The 17,314-nt window shown below is 43.6% G+C and overlaps 1 protein-coding gene across 1 annotated transcript in view; it reads right to left on the reverse strand.

Annotated features, from left to right (window-relative positions):
* arhgef19 (Rho guanine nucleotide exchange factor (GEF) 19) overlaps positions 1-17,314 on the reverse strand; it is a 99,408-nt gene that overhangs the window by 5,297 nt on the left and 76,797 nt on the right. Inside the window, exons 11-14 of the mRNA XM_060852156.1 lie at positions 16,472-16,561; positions 10,558-10,721; positions 3,663-3,821; positions 411-493 (exon numbers count right to left, since the gene is read on the reverse strand). Of these exons, the coding sequence (XP_060708139.1) occupies positions 411-493; positions 3,663-3,821; positions 10,558-10,721; positions 16,472-16,561 (496 nt within the window). The remainder of the gene's footprint in view (positions 1-410; positions 494-3,662; positions 3,822-10,557; positions 10,722-16,471; positions 16,562-17,314) is intronic.

Raw genomic sequence — 17,314 nt, forward strand, 5'->3', positions numbered from 1 at the left:
GTTTTCCTCTTTTCTTTGGAGCATCTTCAGAGGTTTTGCCTACGTTAAAGGGGGGTTAGGAATGTAAGACCATCTGATGTTAATTGTGTAATGTATGCATCTATAGGCTGATTCAGTCCCTAGATTACCCAACAGAACAGGAAAGTTCTGTTAAACCACTTGTTTTAAGACAAAACATTTCCTTTTTATTATGTTGAAGATGCTATATAAGTGCAAGTTGTTATTGCAATTGAGCTTCCAGTAAGTAACCTCAGCCAAGGACAGGCAATCTCACCAACCATGACTTCCCTTGCATTAAACACTGGCAGTGTACAATGGGTATTTCAACACCGACAGGGACCCAACAAGGCATCTCCCATTTGGTGCAAGCTCAAAAACACCATCCTGTGTGCACTGTGCATGAATCTCACCATCTTTCTCCAGTCCGACATATTCTGTGTCGATCCCTTTGTCTGCGAGGAGCATGGCTGTTATCCAACGCTGCTTCTCACTCCTGCAAGTAGAGGTGAGAAAAATACAATGGATTTTGTAAGGACTGGGTACATGGTCTGTATGTGAGCAGGATTGGGTACATATATTCTTTATTTGAGCAGGATTGGGTACATGGGTCTGTATGTGAGCAGGATTGGGTACATGTTTACAGTCTCTGACTGCTGTATATCTTAATTCTAGTGTCCACCCCTCCAGCTTGCAGCTTATTCATCTCCAGGTAGGTCAGCGCCATTTCTCTATTAACCTTTTCCTACGCAGTTGTCCAAAGCCTCAGACGCTGCTTGGAAAACAACAACTGTGCGCTCACCCCCACCAATCTGATATGCACCATCTCCCCCCCTCAATCAGGAGACCTGGTTCCTTAGTGTATACACTTCGACTTTGCTGAACCCTGCCCCTTGAACTCTCCCATTCCCACTTTGGTCTCAAACACTGTTCTCAGTAAGTCTAATATAATAAATAAAAATATTCCGCTGGGTTCTTTGCAGCCCACTGTTCTGACTATTAACTTTCAAACTCTGACCCAAGCTATATCCTTCCTGGACCCCACAGCATGAGGTGCTGCTGATGATGCAATGTGGTTTCCAGGGCAATGTTAATTTTAATTGACCTGTCAGGTTTACTGGAGATCTGAGTCGAGAGTGCGGTGCTGGAAAAGCACAGCAGGTCAGGCAGCATCCGAGGAGCAGGAAAATCGACGTTTCGGTCAAGAGTGAGACTTGTGAGCTGAGAGGGTGGAGAGATAAATGGGAGGGGGAGTGGGGTGGGGGGGAAGGTAGCAGAGAATGTGATAGGTGGATGGAAGTGGGGGTGATGGTGATAGGTCGGAGAGGAGGGTGGAGCGGATAGGTGGGAAGGAAGATGGACAGGTGGGACAGGTCATGAGGGCGGTGCCGAGTTGGAAGGTTGGATCTGACAGGAGGGAAGCATCTGAACTAAAGGGGAAAAAGAACCCACAAACTGGAAACCAGAGACAAAAACAGAAATTGCTGGAAATACTTAGCAGCTCTGGCAAGATCAGTGACTCTGAAACACTCACTGTGCTTTCTCTACACAGATGCTGCCAGACCTACTGAGTTTTTCATGCAATTTACGTTTTTATATCTGAACTGATGATGCTGTTTGGTTTTCCTCTTGTGGAGCTGACAAACTTATCAAGCCCCCCTCCCATCATCAGAGAGTGGTGGGTGTGTGGAATGCTCTGCCCCAGAGGGCAGTGGAGGCCCAGTCTCTGGATTCGTTTAAGAAAGAGTTGGATAGAGCTCTCAAGGATAGTGGAATCAAGGGTTATGGAGATAAGGCAGGAACAGGATACTGATTGAGGATGATCAGCCATGATCATAATGAATGTTGGTGCAGGCTCGAAGGGCAGAATGGCCTACTCCTGCACCTATTGTCTATTGTCTATTATCACCTATTTTCATTTCAGACCTGTCATTTTTTTTCTCTTCACTTTACCCCATTAAATACTCACACAATTCCTTTCGCCCTGGTGAGATGTTTTGCCAAAGGGTTAGAACAGTTGTCTATGCAATAATTTGCAGGTTAGTAAGTCTTTAAAGTTTTCCCTTTGAGACTGAAGTTGTGCTGCCTTCCCCAGTTAATTCAAACAAAGGGGTTCTTTCCTGAATGTTAATTTTCCTTCTCCTGCAACAGACTTTAGGTAAAAAAAACAAAGAACTGCAGATACTGGAAATCAGAAATAGAAGCAGAAATCGCTGGGAAAACTCAGCAAGGCCTGGCAGCATCAATGGGGAGAAAGCAGAGTTAATGTTTAGGGTCCAGTCACCTTTCTTCAGAACTTCTTCGGTTAATTCTACCAGACCTGCTGAGTTTTCCCAGCAATGTCTGTTTCTGTTATGGATGTTGGGAGTTTGGTGCCACCTGCTGGTTCACGGGGCATATGCCTTGCCCAAATCTCACCGGATCCTCAGCCAAGTCTTTTGTGCCAGGTCAGAGTTAGAGTTAGATATGCCCCGGGGGAGATCATCCATTCCCATTCCCAAAAAAAAGTGTGGAAAAATAGAAACTGGGCATAAAAATCAGCTGAGACCATGAGAGGACTCAGGAGTGAGATTTAAGAGCTGATAACTTGCTTAAACTCTCAGCCCATGCTCCCAAAATCTCTGACTGGATGGCACTGACTGGCCTCCGATACTTATCCCCAGGAGCCAGCAGCTGCTTTTTCACATCTGGGTCTCCATCCCTGAGTGTTTTCCTGCTAACGTATGTATTCGTCAAGCTCTGGAGAAATAGTTTAGCTTTATCACACTGTCCCTCCCATCCAGGTGTGAACCCAGTGACAGTCTTTGCCTTGCCGCTGTGGTTGTGCAGTGAATTTGGACAGGGCCTCAAACATGCTACAGGATTGAAGGTTTCAGTGAGCAAAAAAAAAATGGAACAGTAAAACGGGAATCATTCTCTGGGTCCCAGCGGACTTGTCAGATACTGGAACAAATTATGGCTGGTTGGTTATTGATCATGAGCAAGCTGGTTGACTGAATCTACATCAGTTCATAAGCAAAAACTGCAATTGCTGGAGAAACTCAACAGGTCTGGCAGCAGCAGTGAAGAAAAACAGAGTTTTGGGTCCAGTGACCCTTCTTCAGAACTAGCAGTTACCAGACTTGAAACATGAACTCTGCTTTCTCTCTGCAGATCTGCTGAGTTTCACCAGCAATTTTCTGCTTTTGTTGCAAGCTGTCAGCATCTGCGGTGCTTTATTTTTAGTTTGTTTTACTTTGGTGGTATCATCGAGGAGAAAGCGAGCATTGCAGATGCTGGAGATCTGAGTCACAAAGTGTCATGCTGGAAAAGCACAGCAGGTCAGGCAGCATCCGAGGAGCAAGAGAGTCGACAATTCAAGTATAAGCTTTTCATCAGGAACATATTCTTGATGAAGAACTTGTGCTCGAAACATCGACTGTCCTGCTCCTCGGATGCTGCCTGACCGGCTGTGCTTTTCCAGCATGACACTTTGTGACTTTGGTGTCATGTCTTTTTATTCACTTTGACAGAAAAGGTGCCCTGTTTGGGAAATGAATGGATTAAAAGGGCAGGTTAATTAGGTTAATAATGTGCTCCCAGGGCCCATACCAACATCGATTCAGTGCTGGAATCACTCTGCAATGGCCGTTACTGCTCTCTCGCCCCAGTACTGGCTTACTCACTCAGTGCGGGCTCGCAACAAGATCTGCTGCTTCACGTGACCCTTCTCCAGGAGCTGCAGGTGGAAGACGTGGCCTGGGATCCCGTGCACCTTCATGTTCAGGTCCTTCGCCCTCAGCTCCTGGCTCTTGGCATGTACAAAGACAGCGAATTTCCCTGTACTGAGGGAGACAAAGTGTCAGTCAGCAGCCATAATATACTCATCTATTTAAGTTGCCAAGATCATTAAAATGACCCTCTCCACCATTCGAGGATGGTGGAGCACAAATTAGTTGTTTTTCTCAATTCCAGACAAGAGCAGGACATAGCACTGATGTAATCAGTGAGGCACTAGTGACCAAAGTTTTGGAAGAGGGGGCCCAAATATGACTGAAACAAGAAACATTCTGACTCTTTGTTGTTCAAAATTCCTCCTCGGATATTTTGCTCCCAAGTTCTATCCTTCTCTCACCTTCACCTCTCACCATTTAAATGTCCTTAACGTCGGTGAGTCTACTACTGTTGCAGGCAGACCACTCCACGCCGCTAGTACGCTGAGTAAAGAAACTACTCCTGATATCTGTCCTATATCTATCACCTCTCAATTTAAGGCTATGTCCCCTCGTGCTAGCCATCATCATTCAAGTAAAAAGGCTCTTACTGTCCAACCAATCTAACCCTCTGATTATCTTATATGTCTCAATTAAGTCACCTCCCAACGTTCTCTCTGACTCTTATTGTTTTCTGTTTCTCAACTTCCCTGTTTCCATTTCTGAGGAAATTTTCATTTTTGGTCCAATGGTATTCATCACACACCCATCGACCCCCACAGTCATCTCGACTACACTACCTCACAAGCTGCTTCCAACATGGACTCCATTCTGTTCCCCCATTTCTTCCTCTCCTTCATATTTGTTCTGATTCCACACCCTCTGTGGGTGACAGAGCTCTCAGCTGTGTCCGACCTACTCCCTGTACTTCCGGACTCACCTTTTCTTGTCCCCTTCAGAACACTGACAGGGCTGCCCTTGACTTCACTTTTCATCCCCTAGCCTCCGCATTCAAAGGATCATCATCTGCCATTTCTGCCACCTTCAGCAGGACACCAACAAACAAATCTTATCCCGTCAGCATTCTGCAGGAGCCTGTTTCCCTCTTCCATCACTCCCACCAAACACTGCGTAAGGGATAACTTTGTGGGACACCCCTACCTTGTCTGTAGGAATGTACCCGACCTGGCAGTCAGTTGCCATTTAGAACATAGAACATTTCAGCGCAGTACAGGCCTTTCAGCCTTCGATGCTGCGCTGACCTGTGGAATCAATCTGAAGCCTATCTATCCTACAGTATTCCATTTTCATCCATATGTTTATACAATGACCATTTAAATGTCCTTAACGTCGGTGAGTCTACTACTGTTGCAGGCAGACCATTCCACACCCCCACTATGCTGAGTAAAGAAACTACTCCTGATATCTGTCCTATATCACCTCTCAATTTAAGGCTATGTCCCCTCGTGCTAACCATCATCATTCAAGTAAAAAGGCTCTCACTGTCCAACCAATCTAACCCTCTGATTATATGTCTCAATTAAGTCACCTCCCAATGTTGTCTCAACAAAAACACCCTCAACTCTCTCAGCCTTTCCTCATAAGACCTTCCCTCCATACCAGGCAACATCCTAGTAAATCTCCTATCTACCATAGTCCATTTTGTTGTGGAAGTAATTGAAAGTAGTTCAAGCCATGCAGCTGGTAACAGTTGTGGATTCGCCTCTTTACAAACTCCCAACACCTATCCCAAAGCTTTCCAAAGCTTTTACATCCTTCCTATAATATGGCGACCAGAACTGTATGCAATACTCCACATCAGAGCTTTGTACAGCTGCAATGCAATCTCATGGCTATGAAACTCAATCCTTCTACTAAGAGAAGCTAACACACAGTGTGCCTTCTTAACAACCTTAGCAACCTGAGAGACTACTTTCAGGGATCTATGTACATCTCTGTTCATCTATACTACCAAGAAGCTTACCAGTACTTCTTATTCCTGTTAGTCCTTCCTAAGTGAATCACCTCACACTTTTCTACATTAAACTCCATTTGCCACCTCTCAGCCCAGCTCTGCAGGTTATCTACATCCCTCTGTAACTTGCAATATCATTCAGCATTATCCACAACTTCACCAACCTTAGTGTCATCCACAAATTTACTAATCCATCCTTCTATGCCCTCATCCAGATCATTTATAAAAATGACAAACTGCAGTAATCCCAAAACAGATCCTTGCGGTATGCCACTAGTAACTGAACTCTAGGATGAACATTTCCCACCAATCACCATCCTCTGTCTTCTTTCAGCTAGCCAATTTCTAATCCAAACTGCTAAATTACCTCAATCCCATGCCTCTGTATGTTATGCAATAGCTTACCGTAGATCTAATCTAATCTAAAGAATTATGGTCACTATCACCAAAGTGCTCACCAACCTCCAAATCTAACGCCTGGCCAGGTTCATTACCCATTGCCAGATCCAAGGTGGCCTCGCCCCTTGTTGACTTGTCTACACACTGCGTCGGGAAACCATCTGGCACACATTGGACAAAAACTGACCAATCTGAAGTACTCGAACTGTAGTATTTCCAGTCAATATTTGGAAAGTTAAAGACCCCATAACAACTACCCTGTTATTCTCGCTCCTATCCAGAATTATCATTGCTATCCTTTCTACATCTCGAACTATTTGGAGGCCTATAGAAAACTCCAAACAGGGTGACCTCTCCTTTCCTGTTTCTAACCTCAGCCCATACATCTTGCTCCCATGTTAATATTCCTGTCCTAGACCTGCTGCAGTGTTCCAGTGAATCCCAACACAAACTGGAATAACTGCACTTCATCATTCACTTCAACAGTTTACAGCCTTGGGGACTCAACATAGACCACTTCAGAGCATGAACACTCTCCTCCACTTTGATTACACATCTTCCATCCATCCATCCCATCTGTCACATGGAAACTTGCTTGCATGGATTTGTTCAAAGTAGAACTAATCTATTTTCTGCTATAACGCCCACCATTAACATTTAATCTGCATCTCTAACCCTTCTCTACTGTCATTAACATTTCCTGCGCTGTGCAACATCTTCCCAACATGCCATTCCAACCACCATTTTCTCTACAAAATACAAGCCATCAATTCTCCAGACCCTTCAGTTTTGAAAAGTCATATCTGACTCAAAATGTCTCTGCTTCTCTCTTCACAAATGCTACCAGACCTGATGAGTTTCTCCAGGAATTGTCTTTGTTTGTTTTAGACCTCCAGCATTTGTAGTATTATATCCTTTTCTTGATGGTTAATTTTTTTTCTCTCAGAAGACAGTGTTACATGGGTCTGCCTCATGTCCAATAGATCCAGTGTCTGAACAGTTCTTCTTTATATCTCTTTTGAAGGAATGATAAACAATGAAACATCCCCATTAAAGGGATGCATCCTTGTTACTGCTATCAAAACCAGATCCATCAAAACAACTTATTAAATTAAAATTTGCTGCTGATTGCAGTTCTCCTTTATGTATGTTCAATACTTAATGATTTAACTCCAATTTTTAATCCTTAATGATACAGTTAGATAACACTAACTTATACTGGCCATTTTGATGTCCTTTTCTCCTAGCTTCTGACAATAAAATTTCATTTCTTCTCCTTTTCTACTCCTCTGCTGGGATTTAAAACCCGTGTTACTGAAAATGTTGTTCCCGAACTAATTTGGTCAATTCCCTTAAGTTCTAACTCTGGAAAATTTCAATTAAGTGACCTTGCAACCTCTCTTTTCCAGTAAATATACTCAACCTCCTTTAACCTCTGCAAATAATTTCAATTCCTGATGTTCAGTTCGTGACTGTGGTGGGTCTGTGTATTACTCAAGGACTTGACTTCAATCCAGCTGTCAAGAGTACTTTTATACAAATCAGCATTGGCAGCCCTCGTTTTGCTTCAGCTAATTTTGTTCTCTCTGGTTTTCTCTGTTGGGGAGGTGCTGGTGTTGGACTGGGCTGGACAAAGTTAAAAATCACTCAACACCAGGTTATAGTCCAACAGGTTTAATTGGAAGCACTAGCTTTCGGAGCATCGCTCCATCAGATAGTTAATGGAGTGGCTATTTTAATCTGATTTGTTCAAAAAGCTCACAATCTGTCGGCAGTCGATGTTTCTTGTCATCCATGTGACATTTTATAAATTTTGGAAATAGAACAAGTCTGACATACAGATTCTCACCTCACACTTTCAATGCATTGTCTAAGTTGAGAGGTCATTTTTTTTAATAAAACAGTAAGTTGTCTCAGGAATGTGACTTGAAAAAAGTTCTGGTACTTACATATTAATGAATCAAAACCTGCAATCCATGCTAAACGATGAAAGACTTGACACAATCTAGGTTTGTTCAATATATTGCATCAGTGTATGAGCTTTTGCTATAAATTCTGTGTCCTCTGATCCTGCCCCACTAGCTACCTGACAAAGGAGCAGCGCTCCGAAAGCTTATACTTCCAAATAAACCTGTTGGACTATAACCTGGTGTTGTGTGATTTTCAGCTTTCTCCGTTGGAATTCAGAATCTCTCCGGCTCCTCATGTCCCGGATGCAGTGAGTGAGTGTCCAACAGTACATGACTGAGATAAATACATGTGTACCCTGGGATTCTATGGGTGTTCTGCATGTGGCACTACACATGCTGAAGTGGGGGAGGGTTGAAGGTGCCCCATCTATTTCTGACTTAAATACACTCAATGACTTGTCCCCCACAGCCTTCTGTAGCAATGGGTTCCACAGTGTCACCACCACCTGGCTGAGGAAATTCCTCCTCATCTCAGTTCTAAAAGATTGTCCCTTCACTCTGAGGCAATGCCGTCGAGTCCTAGTCTCTCCTACTCGGGAAACATCTTTGCCATATCCACTCTATCGAGGCCTCTCCATATTCTGTATGTTTCAATGACATCCCCCTTCATCCTTCTAAACTCCATCAAGTACAGACCCAGAGTCTTCAACTGCTCCTCATATAACAAGCCCTTCATCCCCTTGCAACTTTGTGGGATGCAGTTTCTGACAATATTTTTAGAATATTGCTTTGCTGCCCTGGCATTTTATTGAGTGGCTTTGATGTTTGTGGTTTTTATAACAGTAACATGGATGCATCTCTTTAACAGGGATGTTTAATTGTTTACCATTCCTTCAAAACGGGTGTAAAGAGGAACTGTTCAGGACACTGGACATGTGTCAGACCCATGCAACACTGTCTTCTGAGAAAAACTGAACCACCAAGAAAAGGATATAATATTGCAAATGCTGGAGGTCTAAATCAAACACAGAATTTCTGTAGAAACTCAGCAGGTCTGGCAGCATTTGTGGAGTGAAAGCAGAGTTAATATTTTGAGTCCGATATGACTTTTCAACACTGAAGGGTCTGTAGAGAAAACGGGGGATGGAATAGCATTGACAGAGTTTGGATCAGGATGAGCAGTGTTCCCAACAACACAGTCTGTGTTGAAGGCACAGAGCTGGAAGTTCCTTTTCTTTGTCAGTTTTGGTGGCCTGAATGTACTTGTGTGTGTGTGTGTGTGTGTGTGTTACTGAGTCTGTGTGTGGCTTGTGTGAGTATGGGCACGTGCTGTGTGCACTCGTACACAATGAAATATAGGAGCAGAATTAGGCCATTCAGCCCATCGAGTCTGTTCTGCTATTCAATCACGGCTGATCTGTTTCTCAACCCCATTCTCCTGCCTTCTCCCTGTAACCCTTAATCAACAACCCATCTATTTCTGACTTAAATACACTCAATGACTTGTCCTCCACAGCCTTCTGTAGCAATGGGTTCCACAGTGTCACCACCACCTGGCTGAGGAAATTCCTCCTCATCTCAGTTCTAAAAGATTGTCCCTTCACTCTGAGGCAATGCCGTTGAGTCCTAGTCTCTCCTACTCGGGAAACATCTTTGCCATATCCACTCTATCGAGGCCTCTCCATATTCTGTATGTTTCAATGACGTCCCCCTTCATCCTTCTAAACTCCATCGAGTACAGACCCAGAGTCTTCAACTGCTCCTCATATAACAAGCCCTTCATCCCCTTGTAAACCTCCTCTGGCCCCTCTCCAATGCCAGCGCATCCTTCCTGAGATACAGGGCCCAAAACTGCTCACAATATTCCAAATGTGGTCGGACCAGAGCCTAATGTAGCCTCAGCAATACATCTCTGCTCATGGTTTTGCGAGTGAGGACGGTAGGTGTGCGAGTGAGTGCCTGAGTGTGGACCTGCCTCCATACTCTCTCAGAGGGTTGACGTTCCAGATTCTAACACCCCTGTTGTGTTTTTTTATTTAAAAATTCTTCCTTTCATTCTTTCTTTGGCAAAACCCTCGCTGCTCGATTCGTCTTCTGTGACATCATCTCTCCCATTCCCTAAAACCATTGGGATTTTAAAATGCGTGCTGCCATCTGGTGACGTCAAGTGAGAACTGCCTCCTGTCAGGTTAGAATGAATCAATGTTCGTTAATGACCTGAAGCAAAGAGGAGGGGGAACGGTTCAAAAACAATGGGAAAGAGAAAAGTCAAAGAGGTCAGGACAGAAGAGGCAGCTGTGGTTATTACCAAATGGAAGTGTCTGATGATGGAGGTGAAAATGTGTTGCTGGTTAAAGCGCAGCAGGTCAGGCAGCATCCAAGGAACAGGAAATTCGACGTTTCGGGCAAAAGCCCTTCATCAGGACTTTTCATCCTGATGAAGGGCTTTTGCCCGAAACGTTGAATTTCCTGTTCCTTGGATGCTGCCTGACCTGCTGCGCTTTAACCAGCAACACATTTTCAGCTCTGATCTCCAGCATCTGCAGACCTCACATTTCACTCTGATGATGGACGGCAAACTTACTCCTTTTTTCGGGAAAGCAGGAGGCAGTCATTGAAGAGATGCAGGTAAATGGGCCTCGTGGAGAGCTTGAACTTCGACCCCGTGGTGTTGTTGACCTGGGAATCCACTTCAGTCAGTTCCCCATGCTTCACCAGCCAGCGGGACTGAGAGATCAGTGGGAAAATCTGCAAAGAGAGAGAAGGCCAAACTCAGAAATTTGTGACTGAAAGCTCTGAATAAGATCCTTAACCATTTCCTGCCATCCACAGGGCTCATCCACAAAGTGGAAGTAAAATAATTTTGCGCTCCACTCCCCAAAATGACAGCAGTTTGTCGGACATGAGAAATTTTCCAGGAAATGCGCAGTGGGCAGGATATTTTTCTTTTGACTTTGGGAACCTGAGTCTGAATCAACTCAAAACTGACGAGCTGGATTTTTCTCTGTCATTCAGTTGTAAGGCTGCAAACTGCTCAGAAATTTCAATGCCATGTTAGCAGATGCTCCACCAACAACTAAAACCACCCCTTAATTCGCTCCCAAAATTAGCAGCTCACTCAGAAAGGTTGGCTGGGCAGCCTATTGGAATAGGGTGCCTATCTTACTTTAGGAGGTCTCACTGTCTCAGCATATGAGAGGAGACTGGTTCAAATCTCTGAGCCCTTCTGCATCATCACTTATAGTAAAGGTAAAGTCACCATGGTCCCAGAGGACTGTTCTCTCATCAGAGAGAGAGAGACATAAGTGATGGTGAGGAGCAGTCCCAAGAAGGCAAGGTGACTTCCTAATTAAACTTACTCTGTTGGCACCCCGCTGCATCACAAACTAACCAACCTGCCAACTGAGCTAACCAGCCTGCTATAGTCTGGTATCAGATGGAAGTCTGGGGAGCAGAGGGCCATCTTCTGAAGTTGAGCTGCATTTCAGGAGTAGGTTTCACTCGGCATCATCCATCTCACCATTAGGCACTCGGAGTGCTCAATGTTGCCGGTTAGTGTCTCTCACAGCTCAGCTGACAGGCTGTGCCTCAGCACCAGCGGTGAACAAGCACATGGACATGCGGTTGGACTTCCTCTTCTTGTGACTTCCCTTGGGTCTGGCCCCTGGCAGCCCCTTGAGCAACAACTCAGCCTCCCCTCTCTCACCTGGTATGGGGAGTGGAACCTGATTATACTCAGCATGGCTACAGTGGGGAACCACAGCACAAAGGAACACAGGAGTAGGCCATTTGGTCCCTCAAGCTCACTCTACCACTCATAAGGTCAAGGCTGATCTTCCACCTCAATTCCCATTCTCCTGGAGTGTCCCTATACCCTTTATTATCCTTAATATCCAGAAACATTTTGACCTCTGTCTTGAAAATACTCACGATATGAAGGTTCATTGCTGCCTGGGCTAGAGAATTTCAAAGATTCACCACTCACTGAGTGAAGAAATTCCTCCTCACTTCAGTCTGAAATGGCTTATCCCTAATTCTGCCATTATACCTTTTCCAGTCAGAGGACATAATTCTCCCTTATCTACCCTGTCAAGTTCTGTAAGAACTTCAGATTTTTCAATGAGATCCCCTTCTAAGTTCGAGACAATATTGACCTGGTATCCCTAAGTGCCCCAAAGAGGACAATCCAGGGGTCAGTCTGAGGGACATTTATTGCACACTGTCTATGGCAAGTATATCTTTCCTTAGGTAAGGACACCAAAACTGTACACAATACCTAAGTGAAGTCTTAGCAAGGTTCTATACAACAGCAGCAAGACAACTTCACTGTTGGACTCAAATCCACTTATAATAAAGGCCAACACTCAATGGGATTATGTAATTGCTTTCCAACATTATGGGAATACTAACCTATAAAGAAGGCCTCCCAGGTCCCGCCGGACTTCAACACTTCCCAGTTTCTCACTGTTAAAAAATTACTTTCAATTTTTATTCTTCCTGCTAATGGGGACAACTTCCCATTTTTCCAAACTTTATTCTATCCACGATATTCTTGCCACTAGCTCAGCCTGTCAAAATCCTCGCAAAAGCTCTTTGCATCTCCTCACAATTCACATTCACGCCAAGTTTTGTGTTATCAGCAAACTTGTAAATATTAACATTTTGGCTCCACATCCAAAGCATTGATATAGATTGTGAATAACTGAGGCGTAAGCACAGATTCTTCTGATATCCCACTGTTTACAATCTGCCAACTTGTTTATTCCTACTCTGCTTTCTGTCCATTAACCAATTCTCAATCCATGCCAGGATAGTCATCCAGCATGCCCACATTCCTCTAAACCTTTCCTATACACACACCTATCCAAATGTCTTCAGGAACTTGATCAGTTGCCCTGGTGGGCTAAGGAGTGGCAGATGGAGTTTAATTTAGATAAATGTAAGGTACTGCATTTTGGGAAAGCAAATTAGGGCAGGACTTATACACTTAATGGTAAGGTCCTGGGGAGTGTTTCTGAACAAAGAGACCTTGGAGAGCAGTTCGTAGTTCCTTGCAAGTGGAGTCGCAGGTAGACAGGTTAATGAAGAAGGCGTTTGAGACAGTTGCCTTTATCGGTTGGTGCATTGAGTATAGCAGTTGGGATGTCATGTTGCGGCTTTACGGGACACTGGTTAGGCCACTTTTGGAATACTGCATTCAATTCTGGTCTCCCTCCTATAGGAAGGATGTTATGAAATTTGAAAGGGTTTGGAAAAGATTTACAAGGACGTGGCAGGGTTGGAAGGTTTGAGCTGTAGAGAGAGGTTGAACGGGCTAGAGCTTTTATCCCTGGAGCATTAGAAGCTGAGGGGTGACCTTCGAAGTTAATAAAATCATGAGGTACATGGTTAGAGTGAACAGCCAAGATCTTTTGCTCAGGGTAGAGGAGTCCAAAACTAGAGGGCATAGGTTTAAGGTGAGATTTAAGGTTTAAGATTTACAAGGAACCTAAGGGACAACTTTTTCACAGAGAGGATGGTGCGTGTATGGAATGAAGTGCAAGAGGAAGTGGTGGAGGCTGATACAATTACAGCATTTAAAAGGCATCTGGATGTATATATGAATAGGAAGGGTTTAGAGCAATGTGGGCCAAATGCTGGCAAATGGGACGAGATTAGGTTAGGATACCTGGTCAGCGTGGATGGGTTGGATGAAGAGTTTGTTTCTGTGCTGTACAGCTCTATCACTCTAAGTGCTGCAACTGTACCAGCCAGCACTACCTCCTCTTGCACTTCATTCCATTCATGTATCAGTCTAATATGTGGAAGAGGTGCCCCTCAGGTCTCTTTTATATCTTTCCCCTCTCACCTTAAACCTATACCGTCCAGTTTTGGACTGTCCTACCCTGGGGAAAAGACCTAGGCTACTTACCTTAACCATGCCCCTCATGAGTTTATAAACCCCTATAAGGTCACCCCTCAATCTCCTATGCTCCACAGAAAGAAGTCCTAGTGTATTCAGACTCTTCAATTAACTCAAACCTTCCAATCTTGGTAACATCCTTGTAAATCTTTTTTGCATCCTTTCCAATTGAATAACATCCTTCCTAAAAGTATACACAGTACTTATTGTCAATCTTCAGGTTAACTATTTTTTTGACAACTTTATAGCTATTTCCTTTGATTGAATACAATGTTTAACTTGTTAGCTGATATCAATCATTTATCCTGTTTGTTTTTAAATCTTAAAGTAATGTCAATTTGTTGTAAATGTATATTAATTCTTTAATTGCTAACTATTCTCTGTCTATCATTGTATCTTTGAATGTAATTATCCAATTCCTTATGACCAATTTACCTCTCCTACTTCCAGTTTCTCTTGTTTAAATTTAACATCTTAATTTTAGATTGAACTGTGTCACTTCCAAATTTAATGTAAAATGATCATTCTTCCATTCCAATAATATTGTTATCTAGCAACTTATCATTGCACAACACTAGACCCAAAATTGCTCAATCTCTAGCTGGTTCAACACACTGTTTCTAGAAAACCATCTCGTATACATTCCAGGAATTTTCCTCCACAGAAAATGTGTTTACAAGATTTATCCAGTTTATATATAGATTAAGTGCCTCATCATTACTACCCATGTTACATACTCCTCTGATTTCCTGATTTACACCATATTCTACATTACCACTGTTGTTCGGTGGCCTGGAAGCAATCTCTATCAATGTTTCCTGCCCCTTGCAGTTTCTAAATTCCAAGTAACCTGATCTTCCCAGTAAGCTCCTCTCTCACCAATACACTGACCTTGTCCTTTATTAACAATGCTCCCTCACCTCCATTTCCTTCTTGCCTCATCTTCCTAAATGTGGCACACCTTTGAACAATTAGTTTCCAATCTCAGTCACTTTGCAGACAGATAGACTTCCATAATGTCTTTAAGATCCCACTTGTTTATTTACATTTGTGTTGTCAATTCATCTATCCTTCTGCCAAAGCACACGTACATTCAAATACAGTGAACTCCATTCCATGTTGTCATTATTTTTGCAATCTGTTTGCTCACTGTTGAGTTTGTATGGTTTGTCCCTTCCTGCCACGAGCTGAAAATGTGTTGCTGGAAAAGCGCAGCAGGTCAGGCAGCATCCAAAGAGTAGGAGAATCGATGTTTCGGGCATGAGCTCTTCTTCAGGAATGATTCCTGAAGAAGGGTTCATGTCCGAATCGTCGATTCTCCTGCTCTTTTGGAAGCTGCCTGACCTGCTGCGCTTTTCCAGCAACACATTTTCAGCTCTGATCTCCAGCGTCTGCAGTCCTCACTTTCTCCTCAAAGATTTTTTTTCCCTTCCTGCAACGCTCAGGTGATCAATTCCCTTATGGCTACTTTGCTGTCTTTCATTGAATTTATCACACATCTTCTTTGACTTGATTCCTGGCCCCCACTATTTAATGAAAGCTGTCTCTACCAGCCTGGTAACACCACTTTCCAGGATACCGGCCCAGCATAATTCAGGTGAAAAATGCCTCACTGGTACCACTCCCTTTGGTGCCAATGCCCGTGAATCAAAATCAGTTTGACCTGCAACAATCCTTGAGCCACACATCTGACCCGCTGATATTATTTACCCGACACCAATTTGCTTGTGGGTGAGATAAGAATACAGAGATTAAGGTTCTGCAACAAAAACAGAAGTTGATGGAAAAACTCAGAGCTGAACCGTTAACTCTAATTTCTCTCCACAGGTGCTGCCCGACCTACCAAGCTTTTCTAGCAATTTCTGCTTTTGTTTCTGATTTACAGCATCTGCAGTTCTTTCGTTTTTTTATTGAGGTTTTGCATTTTAATTCAGCTATTATCTGCTCATACTTTCTAAGCCAGAACCTGCTTCCAATCTTACCTGTATCATAGGTCCCTACGTGCACCATAACAATTGGATCCTTCCCCTCTGACTGCGAGTTCCTCATCAACCTACAACAGATGTCCTGCATTCTGACACTGGGCAGGCAACACTGTTGTGTAGACCCCTGCTCCAAAGAACTGTTGCTTTCTCCTGACTATACCAGTCTGTACTATTGCACACACACACATACACACCGCGTCCTGTAACACGGTCCTCTCGACTTATCCTCACTGCACCCACCCTGTCCATCCACAAGGTTACTGCAAGAAAGTTGAATCGTTTGGACAATTCTAAGAGCTGAGCATTCTCCCTGTCTAACATCTCGATCGTCATGCCTGCTTCACTCGCAATCTCACCCTCCTGTCTCTGATTACAGATCGCTTATCCAAATTGGTCTGAGCCCCTCTTGCAACGGAAGTGTTTTTTATTTCAAAAATATACTTTATTCATAAAAAAAACTTTATATATGTGCCTAGTCACAAACACAGTTCGGCTTTCTACAGTAACACATCAAGGAAACAAACAAACACTGGAATTTGTCTCTATCCAAACAAACCAAAAGCATCTCTGACTTGAACCAGAATCGGTGTCCTTTGTACACAGCAGCTTACCTTACTTTCAAAATGGATTTTATTGTTCAGGTGAATGAGTTCCTCTGTCCTCTTCATTGACTGTACACTAGAATTACACTCCTGTGTGAGCTGATAGAGAAAGAAGTTACAGTCAGTACACTTGCCCTGTTCTTTGTTGGTTTGAACTATGATTAAGTGTATAGGTTCCATATTCCACAAAGATTGAATTCATTCTCATCCAATCCTGGTCTGAATTTTCAACCCCTTCTTGATAACATCAGGCAGCTTGAACTCCTCAACATCCTCAGACAAATGGACAGGTGGTAATGTCACTGCACTAGCAACCTAGAACCCCAGGTTAATGTTCTGAGGACATGGTTCAAATCCCACCACAGAAGATGGTGAATTCAATAAAAGGAAGGTAGAAATTTGAAAATATCAAGCTAGTGGCAACCATTAACGTCAAAACCTGATGGGTTCACTTAATTTCACACGTGTTTAATAACGCAGCCCCAACATTCTCTGGAGAAGAGAATTCCAAAGACTGATGACCCTCTAAGAGAAGGCAGTCTCACAGTGCCTGAGACCCGACTCAGGCGACTGAGTGTGTGGAGTTTGCACGTTCTCCACGTGTCTGCGTGGGTTTCCTTGGGGTGCTCCGGTTTCCTCCCACAGTCCAAAGATGTGCGGGTCAGGTGAATTGGCCATGCTAAATTGCCCGTAGTGTTAGGTAAGGGGTAAATGTAGGGGTATGGGTGAGTTGCGCTTCGGCGGGTCAGTGTGGACTTGTTGGGCCGAAGGGCCTGTTTCCACACTGTAAGTAATCTAATCTAATCTTACATGGAAGATCCATTATTTGAAACTGTGTTTCTTAATTCTAGG

This window comes from Hemiscyllium ocellatum, chromosome 37, assembly GCF_020745735.1.
Source record: "Hemiscyllium ocellatum isolate sHemOce1 chromosome 37, sHemOce1.pat.X.cur, whole genome shotgun sequence".
NCBI classification, from domain to species: Eukaryota; Metazoa; Chordata; class Chondrichthyes; order Orectolobiformes; family Hemiscylliidae; genus Hemiscyllium; species Hemiscyllium ocellatum.